We start from the raw sequence: 16484 nt of genomic DNA, 5'->3' as shown, positions 1-16484 counted from the left end.
GAGAGAGGACTGTAATCTGTAAATGCCATCCCGCTTCCGACTCACTGTTGTTACAGGAGTTCTTGTCGGGCAGCGAGTAGCCCAAGTTGGCCATCTCTTGCTTGGCCTGCAACGAGGCCTTCCACTGGGCCTCGGGCAGCTCCACGGCCAGCTCGTGGATGCTGCTGGTGTGCAGGATCTGAGTGGTGGCGTACGGGGTGGCCTGCGACGCTTGGCCCGGGCCGCTGTAGTTGGCTTTGGTGGTGAAATCGATGCTGCTGTAGATGGCTCCGTCCGAGAGCATGGTTCCCGTCTTATCCCCCTGGCCGCTCGGGATATCTGCAAGAAGGGAAGGCGTTCAGGCAAATGCAGCATGCACGCTCCCCCTAAGAGACGGGGTTAAACCCCGGACTGGTTGCCAGTCAATCGCGGGATACACATAGAGCCAAAGAAACATTCACATGCGTATCCACAACTATGGAGAGTTTGCAATCAACTTAACAGGCATGTTTCGGGAATGTGGGTGGAAGCTGGAGTACCTGGTGAAAACCTACGCAAACACAGCGAGAACTTTGTTAACTCCACACAGGAATGCCGGAGCCGAGAACTGAGGTGTAGACGTGCTGAGCACTAGCTCAGGTCCACCCTAGACTGGTAGCCGGTCAAACCTGGGTATGAATGCCAAAAGTCCATCGAGTCGGGATCCATCCCACTCCAGATGCATGAAAATCAGCTCCGTGAACCACTACTTTACCAACGGAAAACTGACAGTTTTGACTAGTGGACTGACTGTCAATTTCAATGGAGTGCTAAATGTTAGCCACCGTGCAGGTTAGCCAGGACAAGAGTAAGTCACAGGAACTACGAGATTTTCAGCAGCTGTGGTGGTTATTTGCACACGTTCTTGAACTCCTTGAACTGAAAATGTGCGTTACCAGAGGCGTAAAGCCAGCATTGATCCGCCTTTCCCTTTCAGACAGAACTGGCTGAGACGGGATATTGCCGTGTCCATTGCGTGGGTAGTGAGTCTGGAGTGTTATACTTCACACTCTGGACACGGGTGGTCACGCCCCCGATACTTTGGCGGAAGCCGGCAAATTTGTTGGTCGACTTCAATTTCCTCACATGCCACATTGGCACCTTCTACGCAGGACAGCGTGGCAGGAGAAACCAGGATGAGCTCGGATGAGCAGTGTGAGAGCAGATCGCAACTCACTTGAAAGGCAGACTACACCCCGGACTGGTCGGCAATCAATTTCAGGATGTTTTTTAGTGGCGCATTGACCTCGCGGAGGCGCCACAAAAGTCACTTATGTGAACCACGACACTACTCGTGCATAAGAGGAATGTATGTTGAAAAGAACGACCATGGAAGGCTAATTTGCTTGATGAGCCATTCAGGAAATTCTTTCAAATACCCATCCCAAGTGTCTCACAGCCTTTTCCTTCCATATTTGTATGCATAAAGCACAACAGTGTCTCCTCCGCCCAGGAGCGAGCCCAGGAAGTAGCAGCCATCTCCCCACCCTGCTTGCATGCCCAGCCAAGGGGAGATGATGTAGAGCCACGGCGGAAGCGTCCGCATCTGCGCTTGTCCTTCACGACTGGCTGCTCCACACCATCCTTTCACACAGCACATCCCCGCCGCCGCCACTACCTCCCATTCTGTTGCTCTGAGGTACGGGGCTGTCACAGCAACTGGATGAAACATTCTCCATGGTGACAGTGGAGCGTGTGCACTTTGTGTCTCCGATGCATATATGCATCGGATCCATGTATGTGGACATCTTGTAGATAAAAGCACGGAAGAGACATCACTCTCACCTCCTCGGCCATAGTTGGTGAGGTCATTGGGTCCCACGGAACTGCCGTTGACAGGCAAGCTGGTGGCGGGCCAGGAGTCCGCCAACCAGGGGTACCCCGGGTCGCTGGCATTCAGTAAGCCTGGCCGACTGGGAAGGAACACAAGATAAGAAAGCTGGTTTTAGTAAAAAAAATCAAAAAAACATGAAATCCAACACATGTGAGAGTTGTCAGGTGCCGGCGAGAGATAAGCCGACACCGAGCCTTGTTGAAAGAGCGATGAAAAATACAGCGATATGTTTCAGTCGGAATAGCTTCGGGCAAAAGCGACGCTTAATCTCTGCCTTTTCTCCCACTGACTTTGTGTCAGGCATAAAACACTAATTCATGCATTTGCTTTCATTTTCATTGAAATCTTTTTCTTTTCTGCTGCCTTTTCTCCATCAAGCCCTCGCAGCGCTGTCCAGGCATCCGTAAATCTGCTTTGATGAGACATCGAGCGCCCGCCGAGTACGGACGGGACCCGGCATGTGGGATCCTGTCCAAAACAGGAGCTGGGCGAAGCGAAGCGGGGGCGGGTGGGTCCATTGAACAGGTGTTCCGTGCCTCCTTATCGGGGACGCCGACCATAAAAATCAGCCATTAAGAGTGTAAGCTGTCACGGGTGACTGCGCTGGGACCATTAAGGCCACTTTACTGTACAATCACGTCAGAGCTTCGTTAGCGGGGGCGACGCAGGCGGCCGGGGGTTGAGTGACTTCCAGAAAAGAAAGAGTTGCTTCACTTGTCCACAAAGCCAAAATGTGACAACAGCTAATAACGATTTTCATGAAGACCCAATTCCCATTTAGTTTCTAAATCAGACTTCACATAGAATTTCAACCTACCCATAATCTTAACTCCTAACCCTAACCGCGAATCGTTGTTTTCCCTATTTAATGCTCTATGCACCTCGAACCTTTGCGGTATGCGTCACCCCTGACCTACCTGTAGCCTCACCCGTGCTAACCCTAAACCCAATTTGACCCTATCCTAACCCGAACCAAAACCCTTAATCCTAACCGGACCGAATGCAACCTCAAACTGAAAACTATCCTAACCCAATCTAACTGAATATAAACCCAAACCTGAACCCTCCGCTGACTTACAATTAGCCCCCCTCTTAACCCAAACCCAAACAATCAATGTATCCCAAAACCTCCCCAACCCCTAATTCAACCCTAGCCGCAAATTGGGAGCCCCAAAATTGATATAATCCTAACCTAACTTTAACTCCAATCCCTCACGCTACCCTAACCGAGAATGCTCGTTCTGTATTTTTCTTCTTTTCACCATTAACTGCCGAGATGCATAGCTGCACACTTGAACAAACAATAAACAACAACAGCTGCCCACGTTTGCTTGAGAAAATAACCTGGCAATACACTTGGCTCCGAATCCGTCACAGTCGCGATCACAGCGAGCACACGCGATCTTGCGTCACATCCACAAGTGAGAAACAGGCCAAATATGCTTTCATCCTTCCTCACGCTGCACTCGTCACCCTATATTTAAAGCAGAGATGTCTACGCCCTGCGGTGCGATGCGTTGCACAGGTGCTGCCCGGTGGGCCCTTTCGGTCTGGGCTCCGACGAGCCGGCTTTGCCGATAGCCCCGAGGACCGGGCGCTACGGGTCCTGATGAGAAGACGGGCGGAAAGGGTCCCGTTGGGTTGCGGAATGCCGAAGTAGGCCCCCCGGGGTGGGGAGAACCAGTCATTCAAATTGATAGGCTGTGCACCAGACCTACTGCTATCACTCGAGCATGACCTCATACACTTTACTCCACTGCAAGTCGAGTTTTTACGGATGGGCCCAACAGGCTTCGAGGCGAAACACCCTGCACAAAAGGCCACGCTAGATAATTAGTCTTACTTGTCCTACCGTGCCCGTGCCTGTGCCTGTGTGCCTGTGTGCCTGTGTGCGTGTGCGTGTGCGGTCCTCCCCCACCAGACAGTTTGAAAGACGAGCGCCTGACAGCTGAATGTCTGCGTCGTCCTTGTATCCGTCACACCGCAGCACTCCCGCGCGGGATCATTAGAATAAGACTGATTTCTGCCGGGGATATTTGTTATACACACACACACCGCGGGGGGCGCTCGTACATCTGATGAAAAGTTGACACCTAACTTTGAATCCCCCCCGCCTGACCCGGATGGACGGCAACCTTGGCAGATCAAATCTCATTGACTGAAGAGAAGCGCGCCGTCAATACGCCAAGCAGGATGATATTAGTTAATTAAGCGGGTGTGTGTTTATGGTCCCCGTCGAGGGGCTGAATGGATCTCGGATTTGAAGCATTGACGTGAGCTGGCGTGTAGAACAATGGCGATTCGTGCTGAGAGCTGTGGCTTAACGTTAGAAAACGGTAATCGCCGTGGCGGCTATGTCAACGTATGGCACGGCCCGTGAATCTTTGCTGAAATATTGATCAGAGCGAGATCGGAAGTGATTACCGCCTCTTGTTGAACGAGGGGAAGGGATAGGCTCTGGTCGGGCAGCCATTCGCTCGCGTGACGTCAAATCGACCAATCTGCAGCCTATTCATCATTTCTTGTGTGATCGATTGGGCGTAATTGTTCAGTCATGGCAATTTGGCAGCGACCAATGAGAAGGACGGAACAAACGCGGCTTCATTCGCTATCGTCTGATTCATGCAAAAAAAAAAAACCACGGTCGTGCTATCAGAATCCTGCACACTCTCATTCAAAGAGCAGATGGGAAAGTTGCGACAAACGGATTGGCGAGCTCCTGAAGGCGTATCGCACGCTCCGCTAACTCCCGATAAGACGTTTAAATGCTGCTTGCCGGGCTGAAAATCAAAAGTGCTTTTTTTTTTTTTTTTTAAATATGTGCTTTTATTCGTATTATTTTACATTATTATTTCAATCTGTATATTTACTTTTTCAGTTATATATTCTTTTTTTGGGGGGGGGGGGGGGGATTTCTATGACATCGCTTATTTTTACACCTGCAGTTATTCCTGATAAAAATGTTACTTTTTATTATCTGTACAGTTAGTTTGACTTTGGAATATATTATTTTCATGAATTCCTATGGGAAAATTTGTCAGAGGTCATCCCCCCCCCCCAAAAAAAACAAAACGCACACAGGTAACTGATGTCATTGAGATCTTTGCAGACCCTTCGCTAACATGAGTGAAGGCGGCGGGTGGCAACACACACACACGCACACACCTTTCCCCTGGGTAATTATTTTTACATTATTACACGTGCTCAGATCCCGGCCGCCCACGCGAGGTGACAGGCAAATTTATCACTCGGGAGGTCTCCTGGCTTCGCCCGCAAAGATAAATGACAAAATAAAAGCCCTCTCTGCTTAAATTGTTTCGCTTAATTCCGCCAAGGAGATTGATGAGTTCATCTAGCGACGCATGAACGCGCGAGATGCGAGGGGAATGTATATTTTGGTATCATGTGCTTTTTTAAAAATGATTATTTTGAAGGAGTCGAACGTGCGCGTGGCGCGCCTGGAAGGCGGCTCGCTGTCGGTCGGGCCCCTCGTGGCGGCGTGTTGGGCATATGTCGCGTCGCAACGTGCGGACGACGACGTCGCTGCACAAGTTTGCGCTTTTGTTCGTGCTGAGCAGCGGCGTGAGCGAGGGTTGCCAGCGCGCCGGGACGAGGCCAAGTTTTGTGGCCTTCTGACCCGGCAACTGTGAACACTTCCTGTGCCCGTTGCGTTGGTACTTCCACTAGTTACAGCATGTTTAACACTCTGCAAGCCAGAAAATTGTCTCGACTACATTACAAATATTTGACCAAAGACTTTTTCAATCCATATTTAAATGCTTGTTCCATGTTACAAAGCGAGAGAGAGATGCAGCAATGGTAAATATTGATTGCATTTTACAAAACCTTTTATGTGCTTCATTTATACCGAAAAAAACCCCCCCAAAATTTTCTCATGTCTGTTTTATGATATATTTAATTATTTTGAAAAATGATAATATTAACAATAATAATTGATTATATATAGTTACTTTTATTTCATTGTAAAATATTGAAAGGTTGACTGTACATTTACTCAGATTTCTTCCTGTATACAAATTTAAAAAACTTTCCACATATATTGACATTTGAACTATATTCTAAAGGATATTTACTTTTATTTTATTCAGAGCACTTATTTTAAAAATACATTTTATTATATATTGACGTATTTTGACTTACTAATTAACTATTAAAATGTACTACATTTATACAAAAATCAAAAATTCTAATATTGTATTTTTCATTCTATAGCCTATTTACATATTGGACATTTTTACTATAGTATATAGCATATTTACTTTGTCATTTTTATTATTTGTAAATACAGTGTGTATATGTAGTGTGTCATTATACAAATAGCTTTACTTCTATTTCATTGTGTGTTTTGTTTTTGTTATTTTAATTTATTGTATTTACGTATTTCTATGATAAATTGACTTGTATATTTCAATATTTATGTACTTATTTTTATGGTTCATATGACATAAGGCTTTTAAAAATACAGTATATATGAACTTATTTTGAAATACATGTATATCAACTTACATTTCTATTCACTCAATTCAACATTCATTAAGAATTCTTTTATGTCGTATACTTTTGGACCCATGTCTTGAGTTTGATTTTTTTGTTTTTACTCACCTCCCATTGCTCATCAGGCCGCCGTCGACTCTCTGGAACGTCACTACAGCGGGAGAAAGAGATGACATTTCGGGAACTGTCTTCAGTCAAAATATTCAAAGCGTGGTGATTATCGCTTTGCGTGGGTTACTCAAGGACATGACAAGCGAAACTCATTTGGTCTTATTTTTTGCTGCTGGCTTATTATCATCAGGTGTATGATTAAATCTAAAAAAAAAAAAAAAAAAGAAAGAAAGAAAAGATTAAAAAATGCAGCAGGATTATTAATCAAAGTGTCGGGATTGAGATAAGGTGCATTAGACGTCTCGGGAAGACGAAACGGCATCCAGACGTCATTTCAAACCCGAACCCTCATTTGAAACGCGACTACTCTGACTTGCAACCCGACTTTGAAACTCCAAGCCAAGCTTGAAACGCTAAAACCTGCTTTGAAACTCTCGTGCAGGACTGAAATGCTCTCCTTGAAAGCCTAACCCTAACCCTTGAAACCCAACTTTAAAAGCTTCATTTTGACTTAAGACCCACCTTGGAAACCTTCACCCAGGCTTGAAAGTCAAATTTGAAAGCCTGACCCTGGACCGCAAGCCCACTTTGTAACACCAGCCCTGGCTTGAAACCCTACTTCACAATAGTTACTCTGCCTTGAAAGCCTACTTTAAAACCCCAAGCCAAGCTTCAAACCCTAAACCTGACTTGAAAATCTGCTTTCAAACTCTCATACAGGACTGAAATGCTCTCCTTGAAAGCCTGACCCTGCCTTGAAACCCTACTTTAAAAGCTTCATTTTGACTTAAGACCACACTTGGAAATCTTCACCCAGGCTTGAAAGTCAAATTTGAAAGCCTGACCCTGGACCGCAAGCCCACTTTGTAACACCAGCCCTGGCTTGAAACCCTACTTCACAATAGTTACTCTGCCTTGAAAGCCTACTTTAAAACCCCAAGCCAAGCTTCAAACCCTAAACCTGACTTGAAAATCTGCTTTCAAACTCTCATACAGGACTGAAATGCTCTCCTTGAAAGCCTGACCCTGCCTTGAAACCCTACTTTAAAAGCTTCATTTTGACTTAAGACCACACTTGGAAATCTTCACCCAGGCTTGAAAGTCAAATTTGAAAGCCTGACCCTGGACCGCAAGCCCACTTTGTAACACCAGCCCTGGCTTGAAACCCTCCTTTGAAATCCTAATCCTATCTTGAAACCCCTAATGCTTGTTTCAGACTCCAGCTTAAAACCCAAACCTTGACTGGAGACACTGCCTGCAAACCCTACCCCAAACTTGAAAACCTAAATTGAAAGCATAACCTTGAATTGAAAGCCTGCTATTTAACACTAAACTTGGCTTGAAACCTTACTTGGAAACCCCAAGGTTTGTTTAATTCTGAAGAGCATTATTTGAACGCCTCACTCGAAACCCTAACTTGTGTTTGTGTTGGAAGCGCTTGAGGGGCTTCGAGACTTTTGGGGAAAATCGTCGGAAACTGATTTTCCGATGTGTTCAACACACGCAGATGAAAGAGTGTGTGCTGCACATTCCTCCGCAGAAGGCGTTGCGCTCGCTTCGAGGTGATGTCGCGACAAGCGCCCCCGCCCCGGGGTGGGTCTCGTTTCTGGGGGCCACACAGGGAAGGGAAACTCCGACCTCAGGCGACGAGAGTGACTGTCAACACTTGTTCAAAGTCACGACATCAAAGCGTCTGTTTCAGCATCAAACCCCAAGCATGTCTTGAAACCGTATCTTGAAACGCCAACACCGGACCCAACAACTACTTTGAAAGCCTCGTACAGGCAACAAATTCCACTTTGAAACCAAACTCTTAACTGTAAACCTTAACCTGAACTTGAAGCCTAACCCAGACTAGAAACCCGATTTCAAAAGCCTCATCTTCAAACCCACACCCTGGCTTGAAACCCTAATTTGAAACCTTAAACCTGGCTTCAAACCCTAACTTGAAATTTTCACCCTATCTTGAAACCTTAACCCTGGTTTGAAACCCGAATTGGAAATCTTAATTAACTCTGGCTTGAAACCCTCATTTTTAATTTCCACCCAATCTTCCAACCCTTAAGCGCCTCGTCCCACTATGAATGAAGGCAGATGGATCCCTTTTCATCAGCGGGATAAATCTCAATCGTTTACCTGACAGGACGGTCGCAATGCGTCAAGTTATTGTCAATAGGGACGGGGGAGAGCGGGGCCGCTCTTCAGACTTCACCTCCTGCTACACCCGACCGTCTGTTCGGCTTCGGAGAAATCGATTTTCAAAACGGCGATCGGCCATTTTGCATTGATTATTATTCATTTCATTTTAGAATCTGCTTTAAGACGACCTTGGATGGCATGACTAGTGCCTACAATAATATATATATATATATATATATTTTTTAAATTATTATTTTTTCATCAGAAATTGTTCTTTTATTCCTGTAAAGTAACCTTGAGAGATGGAATGAAAGGCACCTAAAATATTTTAATGAAGTAAATATATATCTAATAAGTAGATAAAAAAGAAAGAAAAAGTACAACAAATGTGAATTTTTTTTTAATCAAAAATCAAAAGTTAAAAGTAAAAGGATATTTACAGTTGAAAGGACTTCAGTTTGGATTTTGGGGGAGAAAAATGATTTGCCGCCACTACTTCTGCCTGGCAACAGCTGATCCCAGCACCATGTGAACCAATCCAAAAAGTAGGCATTAAGTTTGATCTAAGCTCGCTAGCTAGCATTTCTTTTTAAAATTTAAGATAATGAATCAACTGGATTCTTTGCTATCACTGTGATGCAGAACAAAGTGAACTATGTTTTTAGTTAGTTTGTGTGTGTGTGTGTGTTTTTTTTAATCCACCACCATTGGCCGCAACACACAAAAACAAACAAACAAAGTATGCAGACAAATACGAGAGACTTTGCAAGGCTTTTTGGTCCGAGTCAATCAGAAATCTGTGATTTAAAAATGGCAAACATTTTGTCGTTTATGCGCCACAAAAACAAACAAACAAAAAGACAGATGGGCCAGGTCATTTGTAGGTGAGGTTAAAAAAAAGACTTTCAATGTAAAATCCATCCATCCATCCATCCATCCATCCATCCATCCATTTTCGGAGGCGCTTCACCTCACGAGGGTCGCGGGAGTGCTGGAGCCCATCCCAGCTAACTTCGGGCAGGAGGCGGGCTACACCCTGAACCGGTCGCCAGCCAATAGAAACAAAACCGCCATTGGCACTCACATTCACACCTACGGGCAATTTAGAGTCTTCGGCTAACCTGAACCTAAATGAATAGATGCATTTGATGGAAACAATTATAGGTAAATGACTCAATTCATGCTACAAATATTAGAGGAGTCATTCACAGTACACAATACACAGTGGGTCGGATTAAAGAACGGAGCAGACCGTACGTGGGCCCCCGGGTCATACTTTGCCCACCCCCGAGTCGTAGTCTGTCAGATTAGCATTAGCCATGCCCATTAGCCTGGCGTATGGAATAAGCGGGCAGAAGGGGGTGGCGGTGACAAGACGGGACAAATGAGCAGTACCTGCAGGGGTGAAGGTGAAGGATTGAACTGCAAAACAAGAAGACAGAGAGGTTGTGCGTTAAAAGCCTGCAGAGGTCAGCGCTGCTTTGCGTGAGGTGGGCGGGGGTGGCCGCTGTGCGGATGCAAGGGCGGTGAGGGTGCTTGGCGCACTGGCGGCTAGGCTAGGCTAAGGGTGAAGGCTCGCGTGTCGATTCGAGTTTTGCTTTGTTTGGTCAGGTGTGAACAAGACGATCCAACGCAAGTCAACCGAGGTGTGCTTCCGAATCAACTCTGGGTCGAAGCACTCATTTGAAACCCTAACACTTGAATGTGAAACCCTGACCCGGTCTTGAAACCCTCATTTTACACGCTAACATTTATTTTAATTCCTACTTCTTGCTTGAAACTGTAACTGGAATCCCTAAAACTGGACTGCAAACCCTACTTTGAAACCCTAACGATAAGCCTTGTATGAAACCTTAATTCGAAACCTTAGCTCTGACCGGGCTCGAAACCCGAATCTAAAACCCAATTTGAAATCATAGTTCTTGGTTGAAGTCCTAACTTGAATCCGTAACGCTGCCCTGAAACCCTAACAAGACTTCAAAGCTTACAGTGAAACCCTAACTAAGTATTGAAACGAGGGGTGTCGGACTCCACTTTTTATTTCAGATTGATTCCGGTACCGGCGGCTCATATGGGCAGCATTCACGAGGACCCGATACCTTCAAATAAGGCCGATCTCGGTCCGAAACCGATACCTGATATCAGTAGTCCTCGCACATCCCTTCTTGAACCCCTAACCCTGACCGGAAACCCTACTTTGACAATCTGAACCCAGGCTTCAAACCGTCATTTGAAGCCCCGACCCTGACTTGTAAGCCTACTTTGAAACCATGAAACCCCAAGCCGGTCTTGAACATCAACTTCAAACCCCCCCGAAACGCAAGAAAACACAAAAACGCCACAAAGATCACACAAGCTGCCATGGTGCTGGAGCTGTCACCTTGGAATAGTTTTAGAATTGACGTACTATCGAATATTCCAGTGATTTCCAAAGAATCCGATTTCAAAAAAAAAAAAAAAAAAAAAGTATTTTATTATTTTTGTTCCTGATGACTGTTTTGGAAGCGTTCACTGTTGTTTATTAAACCAAACCAAATAAGGAACAAGTCAACAAATCAAGCACACAATCGGACGACGGATCGATGAATCGGGACGCGTGTGCACGGCGCTTTGGAAATGGCGTCGAAGGTGCCGACCTGCGTAGTTGCTCAGGCCCTTCCTCTTCTTCCGGCGCCAGTACAGCCAGACGCTGAAGCCCATGAGGATGACCCAGCAGGCGCCGCCGATGCCGGCGATGAAGGCGGGCTGCTTGACCACGTCGGTGATCTGCTCCGTGATGCTGTTGTTGCGGTTGCCGTGGATGATCACGTCCTGGAAGGCCTTGCCTGCGGGGAGCGGGGGAAGGGCGTCCGGGTCACTCAAACGCAGCGCGAGGAGAGAAATGCCGCTCGTGCTGCTGTGGAAGGACACGTGCCCACTGGGGCCCTGCGGGCTTGAAACCCCGCTTTGAACTTCCAAATCTGAATTTGAAACTCGAAGCCTTCTTTGAAACATGAACCCTCGCTCGAAACCCTAATCTGGTGTGCAACCTAATCCCTAATTGGACTGGCCCAAAGCCCTACATTCAATCTCGGACCCTGCCTTAAAAGCTTCATTGCAAATCGTAAAACTGACTTGAAAGCCCACTTTGAAGCCCTAATTCTGCCACAAAACCCTACTTTGCAACTCGTAACACTGGCTTGAAACCCTAAAGTTGTCTTGAGAACCAACTTTGAAACCGTAACCAGGTCTTAAACGCTAATTTGAAAACTTACCATTGGCTTGATATTTTTTCATTTTGAAATCCAGATCTCGACTTTCAAACCCTAACCCTTGTTTGAAACCCTAATCCTATTCTATCTTGAAACCCTTACCTTTGTTTGCAACCCTAAAGCTGGCTTCACACCCTTGACACCCTACCCCTTCTTTGAAACCACAAGCAGGGCTTAAAAGTCAAATTTGAAACATTGGCTAACATTGGCTTCAATTTTGTATTTCGCTGGAAATCCTTATCTGGACTTGAAAAGCCCAATTGAAAACGCTCACCTTGGTTTAAAGCCCGACCATTGTTTGAAACCCTAACCCAGATTTAAAACACGACTTTGAAACCGCACTCCTGTCTTGAAAGCCTAATTCAAAACCCCGACCTTGGCTTGAACGCCTTCATCGAAACACGAACCTGAAACCCCGACTGTGATGCGTGTTGAGTTCACAGACGACAACTTTGCAACAAGTGAAGTTTTGGATGCGGCTCTCGCATCGGTACGGTATGGCGCGGATGTAACGGGAGTCGGGACATTGATGAACCTCAAAGAACGTGTGATGATTTTCCGTGAACGATATCGACCGAAGGAGTGCGACGCGGATGCGCGGGGAAATACAGATGCTGGCGCAAAAGAACAAAGCGGACAAAGCTTCTGAGAAAACCCCCAGGCGCGCTGCTTGTTTGCCCAATTCAGCGACGACGCCAAATTAAAGCGAGAGAGCGAGCGAGGGCGTATCGATCCGGCGGAGGTTCGTCGACGCGAGGCACACGCCGGGCCGGGCTTTTGCAAACGGATTACGGGGGGGGGGGCCACGCCGGGGAAATAAGCGCGACTACAGCGGGAGTTAGGGATCATAATAATAAAAGGGAGGCGCACGGAAGCGTACGGGTTCATCGGGCACTTCGTTAGGTGCACCTGCTATTTGATCTCAGGAGGCAGGGCTTACATGTCGACTGAGGCCTTCCACGACTTACTTGAAACCCGACTGATTCGGGCTTAGAATCTTGGCTGAAAGGCATACTTTGGAAATGTAACCGTAATTGAAAACCCTAACCCTGGTTCGAAACGCTAACTTGAAACTTTAAAGCTTATTTTGAAACACTAACCCTTTTGTGAAACCCTAACCACTTGAATTTGAAACCCTAACGCTTGTTTGAAGCCTTAACCAAGCTTTTAAACCCGAAACTATGGCTTGAAACCCCATATTGAAGCATTGCACCTTGATTGAAACCCTAACCAAGGCTTGAAACCCTACTCGAAAACTCTAATCTTGTTATTTGTAACCATAAGCCTTGTTTGAAAGCCTAACTCAGGCTTGCAACCCTGACCTTGTCTTGAATCCCTAACCCTAACCTTCAAACCTTCCTCCTCTAATCCTTGTTTGAAACCCTAACCTAGGCTTAAAACCCGTATTCAAAACCATAAACGGGGCTTGAAACCCCACGTTAAAAACCTAAACCTTTACTCGAAACCCTAAGCCTTGTTTGAAACATGACACCCTAACCGGAAACCCTAATGCTCTCTTGAAACCCTAGCCTTGGCTTGAAACCCAAATGTGGAGCCTTAAACCTGTTTTGAAAGCCTAATCGAACCTCGATAACCAACCAAATTCAAAACCCGAACCCTCTGAAAATCAAAAGAAGTACAATGGCAATCATTTTTTCCAAAGTCCTTACCGATAACGACGGACTGGGGTTCACTCTTGACCCCCACCCCCGCGCCGGTGCTGGCGGCCACTTCCACCCGGTAAACCATGCCCACCTGCAGCCCGCCCACCACCACCGAGCGAATGGCGGCGTCCACCGTCTTGTTGACGTGGAAGCGCGTCTCGTTCGCGAGGCACCAGATCTGGAGCCAAAGAGGAAGAAAATCAAGGCACACAGAAGTCAAAGGCTGTTGGGAATTGCTCGCCATTTCCCAAATCCCAACTCGACGATTTCTTTACTTTATGACTTTTTTTTCTCTCTCGTTCATTTCTTTTTTTCGAATGATGAGGAGGAAAAAGAAACGAGCGAAGGATTCCGAAGCCAGCGACTTCGCTCATTTCCTTTCTCCGCAATCCCGATTTGATTGCATCTCACCCAATTGAATACAAGCAAAGGTCCTTTGCGCCCATCCGTGTCGTGATGTGGCAAATGATAAACTCACCTTGTACTCTTGGATGATACCATTCTGGTGGTCCGGCGGAGGGGGGTCCCAGGAGATGCTGATAGAAGTGCTGTTCTGGCTTCCCACGGTGAGGACTGTAACCTGCTGAGGGGGCGCACTGGGGGCTGCGAGAAGAACAAGAAAATCAAACAAGCGGTTTGGACGTACTTGCACTCAGCCACAGTCTGGTCGATTTGGCTCACTCACGTAAGCTACCGTACAAATACATTGCAGCACTAGGAAAGGATTGAGTCACGCACAGCCGCATGTATTTTGCACTGGAGTCGCAAATTGCCATCGTTTCGGATTCGGCGCATTTCCCTCCGTCATTCAGCCCAAAGCCATGTCTGACGGATGTCTGGTGGCATTTGGGTGCCCAGCAACTATGTTGAACGGAGGGGAGGAGCTTCATTCGGCGTTTTGTAAAAGAACAAGAGTGCCTTTGGGTCATCTCGGCAGTTACAACCCTCCTTGGGCGGCGGCGAGGCTCGGCCCCTTTCGCCGTCTTCCGCCTTGTACGCCGATCCCCGCGGGCTCACCTCTCCACCTTCCCACTCTTGTTTTTTCTCACAAACGGGAAAACAAAAAGCAGTTTGCCGCAGAATCAAGTATTCAAAATAATGTTTTCTCAGCTCCGAATACTGACAGGTCAATTACTCGCACGCTGCCTCTCGCTCACCTCGCCTCCATCCAAAATGGCACTTGTCACCCGCTAAACCTCTGCTCATCCCTCAGCGCCACCGCCCAAGATGAATGGGCCCCGTTATGAACCCGCCACCTCAACCTGATTAGAAACAATCTACCCGGGAAGAATCTGATCAAACGGCCGCATTAAATCCAGGTGACGTGCGGCGGCCATCGTGGGCAATGTCGTTCAAAGTTAATGGTATGAATGATTTAGCGGCTTATTATCATGCATATTTGTGCTAAACAATTCACATTTTTCATTAGTGGCCGCCCTCCGAGGGGGCGCTAATAGAGCCATTAGCAGCGTGATGTATGGCGGCCGCGAATGTGACCTCCTGTCTCTGGATAATGAAGAAATACAAACAAATCATATCATATGCGCGCACACGCTCGCACACACACACGGGGGAATGCCAGTTGCCGACGTGTGGGCCGCGGCGCCCGCGAGGGACGACGATCGGGCTGCGGCAGTTATCCGTGACAACCGCCGCCTTGCGCAATAGAAGTGAAGAGTAACAGTGGAAATAATCCATAAAGTTGAGAAACGTTCATTTGAATACAAAGAAAGGTCGAAGCAAAATCACGACACTCCTTTTTTATTCACAGACGAATGTTGCCGCAGTCACGCACGCCACTCGGTGCAGAAAAAGGTTGGCGCGATGGCAGCGCGACAGGTGGAGAGTCAGTTGAAGGCAGAGCGTGTCCAAAGTTTGGGCTCATTTCACATTTTCAACAAAAGAGATCACAGCAGGGCGACTACACTACAATGAACACAGAAGCTAACATATTGATGTTCGCTAACATTAGAAAATATTGTAACACTCGTAATACACAATCGGTCAAGCGTAGACACAGCCGTTCACGTACTTTCCATCTCTGTAGTCAACAAACGGTAAGAAAACAAAGGCAACAATGAGCACATTCGCCCACGAGCTGCCGATGGGCACGACTCACAAAATTCCGTTGTCCGGCTGACTGCCATTCGCCGACGCCCACGTCACTCACCGGGACAGGCCCCGCCTTTCAAAGATGCACACACTCAAAGGTCACAGATACTACAGCAGAACGTGAGAACGGCGACCCCAATTGGACAAAAGTAATGCCTGCACATCACTTGTAACGTACGCGGTGTTGTGTTAATAACGCGAAACCCGCTTTATCTGAATAATCAATATAATACTTGATTCTTAAACAATATTCGATAGCTGCAGCTCTGGTCCACTCCCAGTACAACCGAAATAAATAGAACAACTGGAAATAACCTATAAAGTAAACAAAAGTGCACGGTTTGCCTTTTTGGGCGTATTCCATTCGAATGAGTCTCAAATTGAATCAGACTTCCGAGCTCTGCTCCAGTCTTCGATCCGGCCCACATTATCGAGAGTCCTGTCATATTTGTGGCATTAATCAAGGCAATTTGTCTTCATTTTGTTAATCAGTCAAATCAACAACTGAACAGATACATGTCACAGCTTTTATTTTATTTCATGAATCACGTGTTAATCAATTGAAAATTGAAAAGGAATGCTATTATTCCTGAAACTATTTCACGTATTTTCCATTTGAGCTTTTTAAATAACCTTTTTCGATCAATTGTGGCCCGCGCCATCTTCGACAAAGGGATGATGCTAAATTGAATGTGGGCCGAGCATGCCGTCAAACTTTGATGATCGCTGTGTGAATTCGCCACGACAAAGTGTGTGCGAGGGCTGGATTTAATCTCTGCTTGCACTCCAAAGGACCATCTTGGGAAATAAGAATCAGACGCCACCGCGAGCTACGACTTC

At 46.6% G+C, this 16484-nt stretch overlaps 1 protein-coding gene across 10 annotated transcripts in view; it reads right to left on the bottom strand.

Annotated features, from left to right (window-relative positions):
* Positions 1–16484, bottom strand: part of robo2 (roundabout, axon guidance receptor, homolog 2 (Drosophila)) — a 298134-nt gene that overhangs the window by 21606 nt on the left and 260044 nt on the right. For 6 of the 10 annotated variants that reach the window (XM_061781153.1, XM_061781161.1, XM_061781159.1 and 3 more), the window contains 7 exons: positions 14011–14135; positions 13539–13710; positions 11254–11442; positions 10013–10039; positions 6476–6518; positions 1804–1931; positions 46–318 (listed from right to left, as the gene is read on the bottom strand). In XM_061781153.1, the coding sequence (XP_061637137.1) occupies positions 46–318; positions 1804–1931; positions 6476–6518; positions 10013–10039; positions 11254–11442; positions 13539–13710; positions 14011–14135 (957 nt within the window). The remainder of the gene's footprint in view (positions 1–45; positions 319–1803; positions 1932–6475; positions 6519–10012; positions 10040–11253; positions 11443–13538; positions 13711–14010; positions 14136–16484) is intronic. The other 4 variants (XM_061781155.1, XM_061781160.1, XM_061781162.1 and 1 more) reach the window with 1 other exon arrangement.

This window comes from Phyllopteryx taeniolatus, chromosome 8 (assembly GCF_024500385.1).
Source record: "Phyllopteryx taeniolatus isolate TA_2022b chromosome 8, UOR_Ptae_1.2, whole genome shotgun sequence".
In the NCBI taxonomy this organism is placed as follows: Eukaryota; Metazoa; Chordata; class Actinopteri; order Syngnathiformes; family Syngnathidae; genus Phyllopteryx; species Phyllopteryx taeniolatus.
Note: the sequence above shows the minus strand (reverse complement) of the source record. Positions and strands in the feature narration are given on the sequence as shown.